General features: G+C 41.9%; 1 protein-coding gene across 1 annotated transcript in view; it reads right to left on the reverse strand.

Moving 5' to 3' along the window:
* Nucleotides 1–19,635, reverse strand: part of COG3 (component of oligomeric golgi complex 3) — a 64,485-nt gene that overhangs the window by 14,274 nt on the left and 30,576 nt on the right. The window contains exons 12-17 of the mRNA XM_004604579.2: nucleotides 19,176–19,315; nucleotides 17,065–17,225; nucleotides 8,995–9,100; nucleotides 6,737–6,861; nucleotides 3,332–3,421; nucleotides 1,030–1,150 (exon numbers count right to left, since the gene is read on the reverse strand). Of these exons, the coding sequence (XP_004604636.1) occupies nucleotides 1,030–1,150; nucleotides 3,332–3,421; nucleotides 6,737–6,861; nucleotides 8,995–9,100; nucleotides 17,065–17,225; nucleotides 19,176–19,315 (743 nt within the window). The remainder of the gene's footprint in view (nucleotides 1–1,029; nucleotides 1,151–3,331; nucleotides 3,422–6,736; nucleotides 6,862–8,994; nucleotides 9,101–17,064; nucleotides 17,226–19,175; nucleotides 19,316–19,635) is intronic.

Below are 19,635 nucleotides of genomic sequence, written 5' to 3' on the forward strand. Positions count from 1 at the left end.
ACATACAATTCTTCCATACATTTTAATTCTTGTTTGTTTGGTGGTGCTCAAGGTTCTACACTTAGGGATCACTCCTGGCAGTATGCAGGGGACCCTAAGTGATACTGGGGATTGAACTCAGGTCAGTTACATGCAAAATCAGTGCTTTACCCCTGCACTGTCTCTCTGATCCCCATTTTCATTCTTAATGATCTTGACAACCAGACCAGCAGATCATACTCCACTTATCTGGGGTAACTTAGCTAAAACCTAGTTTCTTAAACTGTGGTATGAGAATCCATATCGGGTCGGATAATAAAAATACACCATGTTTTAAAATAAATTTATGACTTGCTATTGGCAAACGTCCGATTCATATAGCTACTTTACAAATGGATATGCCAGGGGATGCATAAACATTTCTTAGGTGCAAAGGGATTTTGAGTGGACAAAATTTAAGAAACCTTAACTGACACACTCATCCACAATTAGAGCCAGGAAATAAGGGGCAGGAACAGAACCCACCTCCGTTTCACACGCGTGGATCAGCCTTCCATCCTTCATTTTCACCCAGCTGGCTTTGTCAACCAAGAAACTCAGTATTTAAAACCATCCCAATTTGCTAGCACTGTATTTGCTACAGAGATTTTTCTTTCTTTTTACCACAGTGCTCAGGGATCATATATGGTACCAGGGACCAAACCAGGGCTGGCCAAGTGCAAGACAAGTGTCATGCTCTCTGCATACTATCTCTGTGGTCCATAGTTTCTATTTCTAAGTACCAATGGCAATATATAGCAGAGTCTTAGCAAAGTAATGCCACTTATAAACTGAAAGGCTCAGATACAGTTCTTTTCACAAAGAAAATACAGCAAAGAGATAGCTGTAGTTAGGGTGTTGATAGTTCAGCTTAGTAAAAACAAGTAACATGCTTAGCAAGCAGAGCATGCAAAAAAATTGCAGATGAACATAAAATAAACCTATAACCTGTGCTGACACATTTGGACAGGTCAGACTCATCCAACTGTGCCAGCCAGGACAATAAAATACCTCTAGTTTTCTTGAGGTCCAGGGAAATTTCCTTAATGGTGAATTCAGTGTGAAATGGAGCAATTTGTTCACGGAGAATCAAAAGATGCTTTATTAGGAAAAGTTGTCCATCAATCTGAGTCTAAAGTGTAGGACAGAAAAATTAGTATTATCATAGATTAAATAAAAGTAAGTGCCCATGAAACACAATCTATTTATCAACATTAGTCTACCTTGATTTATGCCCCTTTACCTAACTTTATATTGCAAAAAGTCATTACACAGAGAGCTTTCTCCAAAATACCCATGTTAAGAGTTATCTGGATAAAACCTTGCTTTAAACTTACTAACATTGTCACTAACTAATTCTAGAAAAATCAAATCGGACAAAAAGTGAGAACGCAACTTAAAAAGAGAGGTTAGGGGCTGGAGTGATAGCACAGCAGATAGGGCCTTTGCCTTGCACATGGCCAACCCATGTTCGATTCAAAGCATCTCATATGGTCCCCTGAGCACCACTAAGAGTAATCCCTGAGTGCAAAGCCAGGAGTAAACCCTGTGCATCGCAGGGTATGACCCAAAAAGCAAATGAAAAAAGAGAGGTCAAATCTATTTTCATTTGGTGCAGATGCAGACGAGGTAATATGTCCTAGGACTGTACAGAACAGAAGCACAGATCCATTCAACTGACCTCTCACAGCTTTTGTGTTTCTGTGCTGCATGGTTTTAACTATAGTCAAGAAGGTTTCAATATCCAGATCATCAGAAATATTCATAGTCATACACAAGTACAAAAGAAACTCCAAAACCCAAGTTCTCTGGGCTGACCACGTTGGGTCATCCTACCACCAACGTCATGGTGACCACCTACACTCCAGGTAGGTCACATTTGCCCCTTAGGCTCATCTACAAAGTCTTATGATTCAAAGTTTGTTCCCTAAGTTCAAACCCAACCCTAAAATAGTAAATATCCATAGCTCTCATCTCAGAGAAGAGTGTCTATATTAATAAGAGCTATGCTGAACTGGCTCTTTCTTGATGCTACTCAAGACGAAAATCTTCCGTGATAAATATTTCTGATGGGATTATACAACACTGAGCAAAGGGTCAAGTTGTCCTTTAGTAAGCAATGTGAACTTGAAAGGAATTATCACCGAGTGATTTCTCCCTGGTCAATCTCTCTCCACCTTCTAAATAAACACATCAGCTAGTTACATAAATATGGTTTATTTGATGGAAGCTCACTTTGTACCCTGGAACATACAATATTAGATAAGTAGAAAACACTATGCCTTTTTAATATTTGCTCTATTTTCAAAAGAATTCCAATAAGCAAAAGTAGCATAAAATAGATTTATTTTAAACTATTGTAATCCAACAAGTAATATATCAGCAAACTGATAAATTTAGATACTTGAATTAAATATAAACAATTTCTTGCCTTAAAAGTCTAAGGACCAGGGGCTGAAGCAATAGCACAGCGGGTAGGGCGTTTGCCTTGCACATCGCTGACCCGGGTTCAATTCCCAGCATCCCATATGGTCCCCTGAGCACCACCAGGAGTAATTCCTGAGTGCATGAGCCAGGAAAAACCCCTGTGCATCACCAGGTGTGACCCCCAAAAGAACAACAACAACAACAAAAAAGCCTAAGGACCAGAAAGAGAACTCAACCAGCTTAATTAAAACTTTGCATGCCAGAGGCACCAGTTTGATACTCAGCACTGCACAATCCCCCAAGCACCGCTGGAGACAGTTCCCAAGCACCAAGCTAAGAGAACAGGTATTGGTAAGAATGACCTCTCACTCCTGCCAAACAAAACTAAAAACATATCCTCTGCAATACATTAAGCCATTTTCATGGATCTTTTGTTTCACTTTGGAACCACATCTGGCTGTGCTTGGGTCTTACTCCTGGCTCTGTGCTCGGAGATCACTCCTGGTGGGAGTAAAGCAGGAGGAGGGGTGGGGAAGGGAAGGGAGGGGAGGGGAGAAGAGTAGGAAACTGCTACATCTCCATGAAAACACCATCAGTATTCCAGGCCAACAGTGGCTCAGTACAGCCTCAGCGGCCAAGACTGTAACCAAAAGCATTTATCCTACAGAACTATACCCCAAGTGCATTTCAGATGTTACAAAAAAAAATCAGCACTCACGGCACAGTCTCTACCAAGCACTGGAATGGAATACTAGCTTCTCTAAAACAGCTTCAAAATTAAATCATATTAAAAATTTCCACCGCTTTCTGTGTCTACAAATAAATACGCTATGCAACCGACAGTACTGACTACGGGTAAGACGCATCACCTAACATTTCACCAAACCTTGTTCTTGCTGATCGAATCCGATGCTCCAAGCAAGGACTGAATGCAGGCAGACAAGGCTTCCTGGGAGAGTCCTTGGAACACTGCCCTCTGGCGGAACAAAAGAGAAACATTATAAACTCGACTTCCAACCAAAAAATCACCCAACCAGGGCCGGAGAGCAAAAGACAATGCTTGCAGGCCCCCTTCTGTTGGATTCATTTCTTACTGGTACTATTTTTCTCGGCGTTTCCTAGTCCCGTGGGAGCTTCTCACCCTGACACATGGCTCTGCAATGGCATCACCAGGCTTCCCGGCAACCGTCAGGCCCGGGATTCCGTGCTCCTGGCGGCCACACAGTGGAGGGGCACAAGGCACAAGTGGTGCTTCCCTCTCCAGGCCCTCCCGCCAACAAACCTCACGTGTGCTGTTTTACCAGATCTATAAAAGCCAACTTCCCCACAAATCTGCTCCATAAATCTGCATCTAAAAATGTAATCTGTTGGGACTATCAGATTCATGTACATAGCACTGCGTCAGTTTTACTGAAAACAAATCAAAAACTGTACAATGATGCAAACAACAAATAAAAACCTAGGGAGCCAGAGAGATGGTGCATGGGGTAAGGCACTTACCTTGCAGGCGGCCAAGCCAGGCTTGATTCCCAGCACTCCCCACCTGCTCCCCACCCCCAGCACTGCCAGGAGTGATTCCTAAGTGCAGGGCCCTTAGCACCACTGGGTGTGGCCCCAAACCCGAAATAAATAAAAAATAAGCCTAAATTCTGAAATATAGCATGAATGAATAAAATCATGGAATGCTAAAAGAGGTACTGAAATTCTTATAAAACATATATAGCAAAAGTAAAATCAAGTATTACAAAATAGATGATACATCACACACAAAATCGACGATTACAAAATAGTTCTTTGGAGGGCAGACCCTCCAGGTTGGTGCTGGGGGCTACCCCTGGCTCCACGTTCAGGGTCGCTGCTGCTGGTGGTGCCCAGGGGCCTTGCGGTGCCAGGACTGACCCTGGCCTCTTGCATGCAAAGCATATGCTCGCTCTCCGGCCCCTGAAGTCTAACACTCGATTCTGCCCACTTGGCCTCCTTCCTAGAGGTTGGCAAGGGGTCTGGGTGAGATTCTAGTCAGTCTCCTTGTTCCCTGTCCCTGTCCCCGTCCTTGTCCCTGTCCACCCCCACCCCTGAAGGCCACAAACAGGCCACAGTCCTAAGCCTTGGGACAGGCTGCTGCTACTCTTCCCTCTTCTCTGCCTGGGCTCTGCAGACAGGCGCAGGGCTGTGTGTCTCAGCCGGAGAGGCTGTCTTTCCCCAGCTCAGCTAGCCCGTGGTCTACTCTGCACTTGTCCTTCCCTTTGACTGATTCGGGGAAAGATCAGGATGAGAAATGGAAAGTGAAGGTCGCAAGGCTCACTGGTAAGGAGGAGAATAAGCATGAAACAAAAAGAGGGGCCGAGGATGTGGCTCAAGGGCAGGCCTGGCTCGGGTGAGGCCCTGGGTTCCATTCCCAGTACCGCAAATAAACAAATACTTAAACAGAAATCATAAGAAGAGCAGGCAGAGTGACTTCCTACCTGCCACAGAGTGACCCGCCTGCCGACAGGCCAGAATCCCTATTTGGCACCAAAAGAGGCTTCTTTAGGATCCGGGAAATTAAGTGGGTTTTCTGTGGAATATGCCCCTCAGATCCTGACTCCCTGGTGGGAAGTCCCTGCCCAAGCTGCCCCATCACCAGGCTGGGTAAGAAGGCGGAGACGGCTAACACTATAAAAGCGACCTGGCCTTACCCCTAAAAGTTAAGAACTGGTCAAAGTACTTTTCAGCTGAGTTTCAAAATTAACCAAGTATAAACTCCATTAAGTAATCTATTTTAACAGACACCAAGTAATGGGTATTGTACTAAGCTAATAAAACACCTGTGCAGCCTGGCTCAGTCCCTAGACTCTGGGGTACAAGCATCCCCATAACAGGAGGGGATACACATGTCCCTAAGAAGCAGAGGCATCTCAATAACTAATTACATGACTGTAACTCGTGGTGATTAAAACATTTTTAAATAATTTTTAAAAATGTGGGCCAGAGAGACAGTGGGCAGCAAGCGGGCCTTACATGCATATGACCCAGGTTCAATGCTCCGAACCACATGTGGTCCCCCAAGCACCACCAGGAGTGATCCCTAAGTGCACAGCCAGGAATGAGCTTTGAATGTCACTGGGTGTTGCCCAGACACAAACAAAACAATCAATTACATGACTACTATTATTTATCACTATTCTTTTTCTGTCCTTCTATGGTTGCAATCATCAAAATATGGGGGACTGGGCCTCGTAAGGGGAGGGGGGATGGCTGGGATTAACTCACTGCAACTCTCAAGTCAACAGAGCCAGAGTTTTGAATGCTGGGAACCCCCAGGGTCACCCCTGCTACACTTGGGAGCCTTCAGGGACCTACCTAGCAACAGTGCAGGAGCTGAAGGAGCCCTGAGGTCATGGGGACTGAACCAAGGTGGGCATATGCGTATCTCTGCACTCCCTCCCCATCCCCCAAATTTATTTTCTTTTCCATGTAAACTGAAGTTATTGAGGTTTTATAAATTAGTTTGGCAGCAAACCACCTGCTGATGGAAAAATAAATGTAGACAAGTCTGGTCTTTCATGGATTGGTAATCTTAGGAAACTGGAATGCTTAAAATAACTGTTACCTGAAATCAATGAATATTGTGTGTTGGTTATTTTAAAAAGGTACTGCTAATGTCAGCAAAAAAAACCCTCTAATTGGTCTACGGCTAGTAAGACATTGATCCTAACACTGCTTGCTAAAGATGCTGACTTTGGTGGGGTATGGAACTAAATTAAAGTAGTTGCATTTAATACTGAACGCATATTATACCTATGTGACATTAGACAGATCACTTTTCGTAATCCTTTTTTTTCTAACCTATAAACTAAGACATGTGCATTAAAAGACATGTGTCTTTAACTTGTCATAAATCTCTATGAAAAAACATTTTTAAAAAAGCATGTGTCTTCAAAAAGACTCATATGCCATCATGCACACACAATTTTACCTACAATTTCAAGGTGTTCATAGACTTCCCAAAGTCCATTAGCAGATTCTAAGGGTCTACGGATTAAGAATCCCTAAATCATGGGTTAAGGAGAGGGTTCAATGTGCCACATGCTTTGCATGCAAGAGCTCTGAATTCAATCCCCAGCAAGCCCCGTCCCCCGAATACCACACCAGAATTAGTCCAAAGTTAGACTGACCTTAAACTTCTCTCTGATCTAAAAATCATGATTCTAAATTTAATACCAAAATACTATACCGAGATCTCAAAATAAAATGAAAACATTTTAAGTGAGAAAGCAAGCAATTTACAGTAAGGGGGAATTTATCCACGTACATCTATGCATCTGTACAATTTGGAAAGACAGACGAGAGTTCTCCGAACTGTGGGGTACCACATTCCATGAAGATCTGCTGGAGAAATTGTGGTCTGTGGCTTAGGATTGAGAGATTCCGTTGAACCTAAAAACCCAAATGGCAAAAATAAAGATACATTTCACACATGTGGAGATTTATCTTATTTGCCTGGCAACTCTACATGGCTTTTACTCATACCTACCCCATAGCTAAAGGCAGTCATAAATCCTAACCCCCCTTTAATCAAAAGGCCCTAAGAGGGAGATGCCAGGGGCTGAGTTACCTCAGGAAGGCCTGGCTGCCACAGGGCCAGGATCTCTGGACCCTAGGAGGAATGTGGGCAGACCAAATCCCCGCCCTCCCCAAGCCCAGTGTTCCGCCCACTGACATCTGGCTCCTGGCACTGCCAGAGAAATAACCCAAGCTGCAGGACTGATTTCAGACAGGTCAAAGAGGCACACATGCATTCCAGAAGTGCATGGCCACAAAAGCAGCCACGCAACCTCTCATGCTATTCATAACAAGCAATACAAAATAAATTACCTAGCATCTGCCTATGGGGCAGGCCTGAGCGGTGGTGGAAAAATTTAGAATAATGGTGGTGGGAAGGTGTAATGGTGGTGGGACTGGTGCTGAAATATTGAATGTAATCAGTTACTGTGAACAACTTTATGAAAAATTAAATTAAAAAAAAAAAAAAGAGACACATGCAGTTGATGGTCCCAGCTCCACACCCCCTGAAGAGTCCAGCCACATACACGGCTATGCAACATCTCCAAACTTCACAGAGCTGACAGCCCAGGAGAAACAAGAAAATTAGATGAGAAAATTAAGTGCAAGACCACTAAGCTCAGTGAGTGAAAACAATAACACAGAAGGCCCAGCTTGCACCTAACAGCTCAATAAATCCTTAGGTCATGATTTTAGCCAACACCATTACAAGATATATGTTGCAATAAGAAATATAAAGTAAACTAGTGCCTGCTAAGGAAGCAGGTGTGGAGGGTGGGTGGAAATCTAGGGACACTGGTGGAGGTAGGGGCACATCAATGTTAGGACTGGTGTTGGAATAGTGAATATCAACAACTGTACTGTGAACAACTTGTTACAGTGTTTAAATAAAGTATATATATTATAAAGTGTACACATATGTATACATATATATGTATATATATGTATATATACATATATATATACTTTAAAAGGAATGCCACAAAAAACCTCCATCAGTGGCGGGGGAGACTTAACAGAAGTGAAAACCCACATGAATAAAAACACAGAATTCTCACCCTCACATCATATTCTGCCCCAATTACATTTCCTGAACCAAGACCAATAATCTTTCTAGAACAAACCAAAAGCATACACTGATTACAGACTATACCATGCCACCGGTAAGAAGGAAACAGATATCAATGTAGACAGATGGCAGTGAGAGAGTGGCAAGAGAACAAGACCATGTTAAACAGGAAGTGGACTCAAAGCTGATTCACTGACAGCCCACTCAGTGTGTGCCACCAATCCCCACTTGCTGGGTCTCACTTTCTTCCAGCCTCCAAAAGTCAAAGAAGGTTGCTTACAGATGTTATTTCGTCACTTTTTACTGTATATTGAAAATCTTTAATACTTTTCATATCCAAATTAAGTACATTTATTTAAAAAAGAGTTAGATCTGAGCTGGAGAAAAAATCCAGGGTGTAAGTAAGGCACCTGCCCCAGTTCAACGCTGGCACGACATGGCACCCAAGTACAGAGTCAGGTATGCCTAACCGCCCCCATCCCCACCCCGCAATGAAAAGCTAAATCTACACAGCCTTAACAGGAGACCTGGGGGTTGCCAGATATACTTATGGAAGAAAAGGAAAACAGGAACTATTGAACTTAAGGTTTTTTCCAAGAGCACGAAATACTTGTGTAGTGTTTCAGTGTTGTTCCTATGGGAGAGCTTTAAACTAAAATGCTTCTTTAGATGAACGTTTTTAAAGAATAAATTACATTAAAGAAAACTTGGGGTTGTATGAACCTGATTCCATCTTCCCACGGTTCAAGCGTATTTAAGAGACCTGTGTATGCCTCTCACTGCTGAATTACATCTGTGGCTTGTCAATCACCTCGCCCATCCTCCATCCCCCTCTAAAGTGTGGGTTTCTCAAAGGCACAGCTGATTTTCATGCCTGGAACACGGCTATAAGAGTTTATTAATGAATCAGTGTTGGAAGTCAAAACATCAGAACATACTAGATTTTGTCAGGCTATTGGATCCTGCTTCTTCTAATCGAACCTCTGAAAATGAAGTTTCTGAAGGTACTTTCTTCTGTTCATCTTTTAAACTCTGTGCAATTTCCTGTAGAGAAACCAGACAGTATGTTAAGTTTTAGTTTTCATCTGTGTTTGGCAGTGTGAACATGCACTTTCCATAAAGTGATTTTTTTTAAAGGAGACATAAATAGCAAAATGATTCTAAGAGCTGTGCTAAGACACGTGGGGGGACACAGCTCTGCACTGCTTGCGCATATGTGAGGCTCTGCGTGTGATCCCTGACACCACGCATAGACGCAGATGGAAAAGAGAATTAAAAAGCTGCATTAATACAAAATGTCTCTCCTGATACACATATACACGATCTTTCTCCTTTTGATTATAGTTTAGGTAACAGGGTTACAACAGTTGTAACAATCATGGCTTTGACGTACTGCTCCCTCACCCCCAACAATGCCGAAGACCCTCTACCACCGTTCTCATGCCATGCTTCCTTCCTCCTACTGCCAGAAGTTCATAATGGTATTACAGAGCTGAAATGAATCAAGAGGCAGCTCTCCCTTGCATACAAAGTCCATGTAAGTTACGGAGATGCTCTGCCTTCAAGTGGATGGCGCCAAACTCCCCACCCTTTTATGTATGAGCTGCACACAGGAGGTCTCTTTTTCTCCAAAGAGGGCAGTAAACATGCTTAGGGCCGCTCTCCACAGGCTCCAATAAGCCTCATGCATTAGTGAAGCTGCTGTATAACCTTATTTTAAATTTTAGAATTCCTGGAGCATCTCCTACTTTACACCACTGATGTAGCCAGAGTAGCACACCACATTTGATGGGGTTTAAAGTAGAAGGCAACCAATCTCAGGGGAAAAAAAATTAAAAATTACACACACACACACAGCTCAACCTTGAAGAACATGTTACTAATCTCTTAAGAAGGGCTTAATGGTTCCAGGGTGAAATACAAAAATCTTCACGCACACTTTCCTCTAAGAAAACCTTTTTTTTTTGCTTTTTGGGTCAGGAATCACCCCTGGTGGTGCTCAGGGGACCATACGGGATGCTGGGAATCGAACCTGGGTGAACCGAGTGCAAGGCAAACACCCTACCCACTGTGCTATCGCTCCAACCCCTAAAAAAACTTCTTTTTGAACATTTTTAGCACAGTATTCATAACTAAAACAACACAAAATTTTTAAAAAATGAAAAAATTAAAATAAAAAAGAGGGCAGTAAAGAAAATGAGTATAAAGAGTAACTTTCTGAGTGTATGGGCATGAGTGAGTGGATGTCTTAGCGTTGTGTATGTAAGTGAATGAACGAGTATGTGACTTTGTGAATGTGTGTCAGTGAGTCTGTGAGTGGGCATGGGTTGGATCTCTTGTATGTGTGCAGGTGTTTGCTTGTGTGTGTGTGAGCACTGTGGTGGGGATGTGTACGAGGGACAGGAAGATGGTGGGTGTCACAACTGGGGCGCAGAGCTATGCGTCCTCCACCAAGTTTCTGAACATCAGTGCCTTGCTCCTGGGCTTCCCGCTCAACGCTGGACTCATCAATGCTATGGTGCCTATAGCATGGCAGTTTTCAAATTGTATTTCCAAAGTATGCAGAGGGGTGGAGGCTTCTTAGAGCTTCCCGACTTCTGGTGCCCCCTCATAAACACCTCCTGCAATGTGGTCCACCCCCCTCATTCAGCAGTTTTCGCAGACAAGCCCTCAGTATTGATGCCAATGCAAATTCTCCTACGTAGGGAAGAAAAGAGTAACATTCTAGAACATTCTAGTGGAGAAACCAGAAAAGGCAAGTGATCGAGATCAGTATCAACAGCACTACATCATATTGATAGCACAGATGTTGAAAATGGCACTTCTGAAAGAGAAAGAAGAGAAAATGCATGCCATAGAGGCAGGCAGGGCATGGGTGGGGTGGTAGGTGATGAGAGGGAAACTGGGGGACACTGGTGCTGGGAAATGTACACTGCTAGAAGGATGGGTGCTAGAACACTGTATGACTGAAACCAAATTATGAACAGGGAGGGAGGGAAGGAGGGAGGGGTGAAGGACAGACGGACAGACTTGTAGGGGCTGGAGCTATTATAGTACAGCTGGTAGGTGCTGGCCTTGCATGCAGCCAACCTGGGTTCGATCCCTGACACACCATATGGTCCCTCAAGACCGCCAGGAATAATTCCTGAATGTAGAGCCAGAGATAAGTCCAGAGCATAGCTGGGTGTGGCCCCCAAACAAAAACTAAAATAGAAAATGGCACTTCCTCTTTGGTTCTCCTCCACAGTAATGACAGTCTAATCTATGAGAAAAACATTGTATACACTGACTCAAGAAGAAAAATGTAACTTTAACAGACCTGCAACAACTGAAAAGTCTGAATTAATAATTTTAAAACTACTCACAAAGAAAAATTCAGGCTCAGATGATTTTACTAGGAAAGCCACCAAATATTTCTAGAGAATACCAGCTTTTCACAAATCCTTCCAGAAATCACAAGCAAAATTTCCTAACTCGTTTTATGAGACCAATATTGCTCCATACCAGATAAAAACATCAAGAAGGGCCAGGAGAGAAGGGCTTGTTTTGCATGCACCTGAACCCAATCTGATCCCCGGTGTTGCATAAGGTCCCCTGAGCACTCCTGAGCAGAGCCAGAACAGCCCAACTCTCCCCTCTCCCCCGCTGCAGAAAGAAATCAAGATAAAACAGATTAATCTGCATGTTTTATGAATGCAGATGTTAAAAAAAAACCTTCACTAACAAATACTAGGAAACCAAATACAGAAATATAAAAAAGAGGGGCCGGAGCGATAGCACAGCGGGTAGGGCGTTTGCCTTGCACGCGGCCGACCCGGGTTCAATCCCCGGCATCCCATATGGTCCCCCAAGCACCGCCAGGAGTAATTCCTGAGTGCAAAGCCAGGAGTAACCCCTGAGCATCGCTGGGTGTGACCCAAAAAGCAAAAAAAAAAAAAAAAAAAGAAAGAAATATAAAAAAGAATTATAGCACTGTAGCACTGTCGTCCTATTGTTCATTAATTTGCTCAAGCAGGCACCAGTAAAGTTTGCATTGTGAGACTTGTTGTTACTGTTTTTGGCATACCGAATACGCCACGGGTAGCTTGCCAGGTTCTGCTGTGCGGGTGGGATACACTCAGTAGCTTGCCGGGCTCTCGGAGAGGGACGAAATAATGAAACCTGAGTGGGCTGCGTGCAAGGCAAACACCCTACCCGCTGTGCTATAAAAGAATTATATACCACAACAAATGTGATGTATTCCAAGAGGCAAAGTTGATTTACTATCCCTAAATCAATAGATGGGCTGGAACGACAGCACAGCGAGTAGGATGTTTGCCTTGCATGTGACCGACCCGGGTTTGATTTCTCTGTCCCTCTTGGAGAGCCCGGCAAGCTACTGAAAGTATCTGGCCCGCACATAAGAGCCTTGCAAGCTACCCGTGGCGTATTCAATATGCCAAAAATGGTAACAAGTCTCACGATGGAGATGTTACTGGTGCCCACTCGAGCAAATCGATGAACAATAGTATGACAGTACTACAGAACTACAAATCAATAGATATGTCAAGTTAATAAAATTATTATCTCAAAGGGCTGTACTTCATGCCTTGCATGTTTGAGGCCCTAAGTTTTTAGTCTGACACTAGCATCTCATGGTCCCGGTTCCAAGCACCACGATACATAAGCATCATCACATCATCCTTCAAAACAATGAAATGTCTGGCCTGACTAGCTAAGCAGCACCAGGAAATGACCCCTACGCCTGCTGAGCATTGCTTGGGAGGCACAAAAGCAAACATATTAAACAAAAATATTTTTTATTTTAAAAAAATGTACAATATCCTGTGATTTTGTAAAATCAAAGGAAATGACCTCCATGTCTGTTGAGACACAAAAGTAAACAAAATAAAACAATTGGATTTCCACGCCGTCCCTGGAGGGGAAAGGTTTTTTCTCTCTCAGCCTTTCCTTTCATGGTGGCGTGGTGACCGCCATCTTATGAAGCCCACTAACCAGAGGTACGAGCTTTCAGTGACGTGACTTCTGGCATAAATTTCTCTGGACTTAATTACTAAAATACCAGAAATCTAAAACAGTGCAGCCGTGACAGTAGCCGTGCAACCTCATATGCTCTTCATTCTCAGCAATGGAAAACAAATTATCAAATGATGCCTTTTCGGCAGGTCTGATTGTTGGGTGAAAATTCCAAATAATAATAGTTTTCTGTTGAAATATTGAATGTAATCAAAGTAAAGAGAAAGTGAAAATCAGCCACACAGGCGGAGGGGGGGGAGTATACTGGGGTTCTCGGTGCTGGAATACATGCACGGTGAAGGGATGGGTATTTGATCACAATATACTGTCTTAAAAAAACAAAATACTAGTCTATTAAGAGGCAGGATAGAAGAGAGACAGAAAGGAAAAGTAACTAGAGCAAAATGCCAACTAATAAATGTAGATGAAACGACAGATGTGAAAATCACCACTTCACAACCCTTGACTTAATAACTGGATCAGCCAAGGATCATTAGTGGCTGCCAAAAACACTGAGTGAAAAGATATTGAACTCACAGAATCTTAAAGTACCATTTCATCATTACTAATTACAAAGGGGGAAAACATACTTATATAATCAAGAGAACTACCAATTACCACCTTAATCAAAATGGAACAAGATGACATTATTTGCCTGTAATAAAACCAAGAAATAAGTATGTAGCGCATGTGTAACATAAGTTATATAACATTTTTGCTTTTAAAAATGTTTTTAATTTAACCTCAAAAATGAAACTGTCGGGGGCTGGAGCAATAGCACAGCGGGTAAGGCGTTTGCCTTGCATGCGGTCGACCCTGGGATTCCCAGCATCCCATCCCATACTCCCTGAGTACCGCCAGGAGTGATTCCTGAGTGCAGAGCCAGGAGTAACCCCTGGGCATCGCCAGGTGTGATCCAAAAAGAAAAAAAAAAAGAAACTGTCACAAAAACAAAGCTAAAAGAAAAGCAGAAGATTTTGGACTTGATTTAAAGAGATTACTTAGACAACAAAAAGTATAACAAAGTAACCTCAGCTGGCTCACACTTTGTCAATTCTTTAATCCAACTAACTGTAAGATAAATGGGCAAATTTGAACAGGGACTGAGCATAAAGTTGTCATTATGTTCATCTCCAAAGACAGAAGAAGGCTTTTATGATTATGTGGAGAATGTTTTTATTCTTCAGAGGAAATAGGACAGATGTATTACATAAGAGTGAAGTGCCCCAATGTGTGCACGTTACTTGCAAGCAGTTCTGTAATAAACACACACATGCAGACTCACATACACAAAATATGACAAAATGGTTACTGTTGAATCTGAGAAAAAAGAAAATACCCAGACTCAACTAGAGAGTATTACAAAGGAATTAGAAATGATGTATTTCAGGGGTGATGTTGTGGTTGTGCTAAAATATATGTGGGTGAAATAAAAATAAAAGTGTTCTTACCTCTTATGTTATCTACCTAAGTACTTAGAATTTGCTCCAAGATAATTGATGGGGAGTAAGAATGTATGAGAGGCCTACGTAAACAAGACTGGACAATACTGAAGTTGGTAATTTAAAAGTTTATTTTTTTCTATTTTTGTTTATATCCAAAAAAACCATCAATTAAAAAAGTTCTGGGTATCTGGGGTTAGAGAGATAGTACAGAAGGTAGGGTGCTGGCCTTGCATGCAGCTAATCCAGGTTCAATCCTTGGCACCCTGTATCACCCTGTATTGCTTCAGGAGTGATCTTTGAGCAGGCCAGGATTAAGCTCTGATCACTACCAGATGTGGCCCCCAAACCAATAAATAAATAAACTAAAATGAAAGGGAAAGGATACTCTGGTGTAGGTGTGGAATTAAAATAATGTATGCAGGCAGCTGGAGCAATAGTATAGCAGGTAGGATACTTGCTTTGCATGTGGTTGACCTGGGTTTGATCCCCAGCATCCCATATAACATATCCTGAGCCCCACCAGGAGCAGTTCCTGAGTGCAGAGCCAGGAGTAACCACTGAGCATCACTGGATGTAGCCCAAAACCAAAGAATAATGTAGCAGAAAACTAACACTAACAATATTGTAAATCATGATACCTCAATAAAAATAGGGGGAAATGTTCCCTATGATCTACCAATACCACTCCTAAGCATTTATCCAAAGGATAAAAAAACACCCCTTTGTCCACAGCGGTATTTTTCAAAATAGCCAAAATATGGAATCAATGCAAATGTCCATCAGATAGAGACTGGATGAAGAAGCTAAGTGAAAACCATTTCACCATTAAAAGGATGACACTGTGCCCTCTGGAACAAAATGGACTAACCTTGAAGTAATTACGCTAAATAAAATGGGGAAATTAAATCAGACAATTTTACACTTATGTGGAAAATGAATTACTAAAGCAAATAAACTCTCAAGAAACAACAAAATTCCTAGGCCCAGTGAAAATTACAGTGATAAAACAAAGCAAACAGATATGTGCATGGGAAGAAGATGTTTTTTAGTGATGAGACTGTGCCAAACTCTGGGGGTACTGGTGATGGTAATTACACATATAGAGAGATGTGCCTCTCAAGCTCCATAATACCACAAACCCACTGTAAGTCAGTGAAACATCAAAATTTAAAAACACCTCTTAAATTATTTATCGAATAAAACTAAGTTTTAATTGCTTTAGCACTAATATTCTAGGCATTTGCAGTCCCATGGGTCAAACCCAGAGACTTGCAAATGCAAGGTATATACCCTACCACTGGGCCATACTCCCAGCCACTTAGAAATTTAAACAACCATTATTTAAAAATTAAAGACAAATATGTGACTGAAAAAAATCTGTGAGATAAACAGTCTTCAAATCATCAATAAAATATCAACACTATTTAACTTTGAGGAAAAGATCTCTAGCCAACTTATGAGAATAATGACACATGGTTACACCATCATCAACTATGACGATTCCTACATTATCAAACCTATTTAAGCCACTTAAAACATGACTTGCTCATCAAACCTGTTCTCCCTTGAACACATATCTCTTTTGCTTGTCTCTATGACTCTCTGCCTGCCTATTTTCACTCTGCAGAAACGCGTGTTCTTTCTTAAACATGTACTTCCATGTACTTCTCCCTTTCTCCTCACCTCTTTCTAAAGAAGTTTCAATAAAAACTTTCTTGCTTCACCAAAAAAAAAAAAAAAAAAGACCACTTAGGGCCAGAACAATACAGCAGGTAGGGCTCCTTGCCTTGCACACAGATGAATCAGGCTCGAACCCTTGCATCCCATATGGTCACCCGAGCCCGCCAGGAGTGATCCCTGAGCACAGAGCTAGGAGTCGCCCTGAGCATACTGCCAGATCAGTCCCAAAATAAATAAATATAAATGACACTCAGACGCTAGAGAGATAGTATAGGTGGCAAGGTGCTTGCCTTGCATGCAGCCAACTAGGTTTGATGCCCAGCACCTCATATGGCTCCCCTGCACCACAAGGAGGACCTGTATACAAAGAGTGAGAAGTAAGCCCTGAGCACTGCAAGATCTGGCCCAAAGACAAACAAAAACAGGATGACTTAAACAGAAATAACAAAAAAGCTCTAATCGAGTTTAAAAACAGAAAATGTAGGGATCGGGGAGACAGCTCAAAGGGCTAGTGAACACGCGTTACCACTGGAGGCCTGGCACCACATGGTCTCCTGAGTACTGCTAAGCACAACCCCTGAGCACTGAACCAGGAGTAACTTCTGAATACTGCTGGGTGTGGTCTAAATCAAAACAAAACACTGAGAATGCCATTACCTAGAACTGAATATAAAGTTCACAGAATCCAACTGAAAGGAAAAACAACAAATTATTTCTGTTCTCTCTTGATTTCATTTCTTAGATTCTATGGCAAATAGATCTTGAAATTATAACCAGAGCCAAAAATAAAAGTAATTAAACCCATGTTCCCTGGTAAAACATCTAAAAGCTGGGGCAGAGGGGGATGATCAAGTGAGGGGCCCCTACCTCCATCATTACTAACTTATCAGGATACGCCAGGTCTCCGGGAGCGGGTTTGTAGCCCGTGATGTCGGTCTGGATGTAGATGTGTGTTCGGTAGACAAGCCGTTCCTGGACATCTTCTAGCATCTGCTTCACTCCTGCCGCAAATGCCCCCAGTTGTTCAGCTGGTAAAAAAGTGCAATCATCAATTCCTTTAGGTATAGAAAAATACTTTCTTTAAACAAGCAAACTTACTAAGTTACTCAGGAATAGGACAAACCATTTCTGCTTCAGAGACTGTGACTATATTCTGTTTCAGTCCGATTCAACAACCTTAGAAAACGTTAGGGCCAGAGCAACTGTACAGAAGGTAGGGCTCTTGCCTTGCATGTGCTGACTCAGGTTCAATCCCCGGCACTCCATAAGATCCCCCACCAGCCCTGCCGGGAGTGATCCCAGATCACTCTTGGTGAGGAGCCAAGAGTAAGTCCTGAGCACCACACCAGGTGTGGTCGAAAATTAACAAAAATTAAAACTTTGATGCTTTTTAATTTGCTCAACTTTAAAGTGTGAAAATAAAATTGCCCCTACGTCTTCTGCCTGAGATTCTTTGAAATTATTTCTACTATTGTAAAAAGAAAGAGCTTTGTGCCTTTTAAAAGTTAATTTATAGGGGCTAGAGCAATAGCTCAGCGGGTAGGGCATTTGCCTTGCACTCGGCTGACCTGGGTTCGATTCCCAACATTCCATATGGTCCCCCGAGCACTGCCAGGAGTTAATTCCTGACTGCATGAGCTAGGAGTAACCCCTGTGCATCGCCGGGTGTGACCCAAAAAGCCAAAAAAAAAAAGGTTAAGTTATATAACTTAAGACCAGTCCTAACAGAGAGCTAATGCAGCTTATTCTGTATCATTCTACTTTACAAAACAATTGAGCCCCACAGACACTAAATGAAATTAAACAATTTCACAAAGAAAAAGAGAAAGAGATGTTTGTATAGAATTTTCTCATCTCTATGATGTCACTAATAGGGAGACACGAAAGTAACTCCATGGCTCCCCAAAAACCATGGAGTCAGAGGTACCAAACAGTAGAAAAGATTCACATTAAATACTCATCTTAAATTCAGAAGCATCAAAATAGGAAAAACGTGCATCTCAGAATAAAAAGCGTTGGAAAAGTAACAAGCCTATATTGTCTCCTAAAAAAAGCAGAGGAAAGAATTGATTTCTGCCAGAAAAAATGATCAAAGAGTATTTCTCAAAAGGTACAAAGGTATCTTTAGGAAAATCAATCTATAAGAAATAAGCTCTTCGGGGGCTAGAGTGATAGCACAGCGGGTAGGGCATTTGCCTTGCATGTGGCCGACCCGGGTTTGATTCCCAGCATCCCATGTGGTCCCCTGAGCACCGCCAGGAATAATTCCTGAGTGTAGAACCAGGAGTAACCCCTGTGCATCGCCGGTGTGACCCAAAAAGGAAAAAAAAAAAAAAAAGAAAGAAGATCTTCAAGAACTGCTTTTCTTTTTCCCTTTTTTTTTGTTTTGTTTTGTTTTTAGTTTTTGGGCCACAGCCAGCAGTGCTCAGGGCTTACTCCTAGTTCAGTTCTCAGAGCCACTCCTGGTGGTACTCGAGGGACCACATGGGGCAGGAGATCAAACCCGAGTTGAATGCATGCAAGTCCAATGCCCCATCTGTAGAACTATAGCTCCAGCCCAGAACTGCTATTCTTTATTTAAGAAGAATAATCACCGCTATGTATGCTGAAATAATTTATTCTTAAATTCAGAGTAGAATTTAGTTATTTTAGATATTCTGGAAACATTATTCTAAAAATGTCTAATTCAAAACTGATAGCCAGTTCTCTCTGAACTTCAAAAATCAGAAAGAAAAGTAACCAACTGTTTTAGTTACTAATCTGGGCCACATATTAAAACTTTTTTATTTAATTTACAACTTATTCAAAAATAAGATTTTTTTTTTCCAGAAAGTGGCAAGACATCAAACCCAGGCTTCAAATAACTTAAATGTTATTAAGTGAGTGGAGCAGAAAATAAGAGAAATATTTTGCCAATTCATAGGTCACATATATAATTAAAAGAACCTTTTCAGTGATCAATTCTCTTTACTTCTTACCATTGTTCTGTACATGATCTTCAAGCACCTCATTTTTAAGAATACCACAAAGTTCTGATAAAGTCTCTAAGTGAATAACATGAATAATCAATGGCCTGAAGACGTCATACAATGACACACACAGCTTCTCCAAAAGCTCACTAAGAAAAGAAAATACAAAATTGTTAACAGTAGTAATCTTTTCACAATTTTCTGAATAACCAAGAATGCATCTGGGGCTAACAGAGAGTACAGCAGGTAAGACCTTGCATGGGGACAAAAATGGTTCAAGACACCCCCCCACCCCCCACGCCACCCACCCCCCCCACACGCATATATATATATGTATATACATATATATACATATATATGTATATATATACATATATATATATATACCACAAACGGTTCTCAGAGCATTACTAGGGGTCACTCATGAGCAAAGAATTAGAAAAAGCCCCTGAGCACTGCTGGGTGTGGC

This window comes from Sorex araneus, chromosome 1 (genome assembly GCF_027595985.1).
Source record: "Sorex araneus isolate mSorAra2 chromosome 1, mSorAra2.pri, whole genome shotgun sequence".
NCBI lineage: Eukaryota > Metazoa > Chordata > Mammalia > Eulipotyphla > Soricidae > Sorex > Sorex araneus.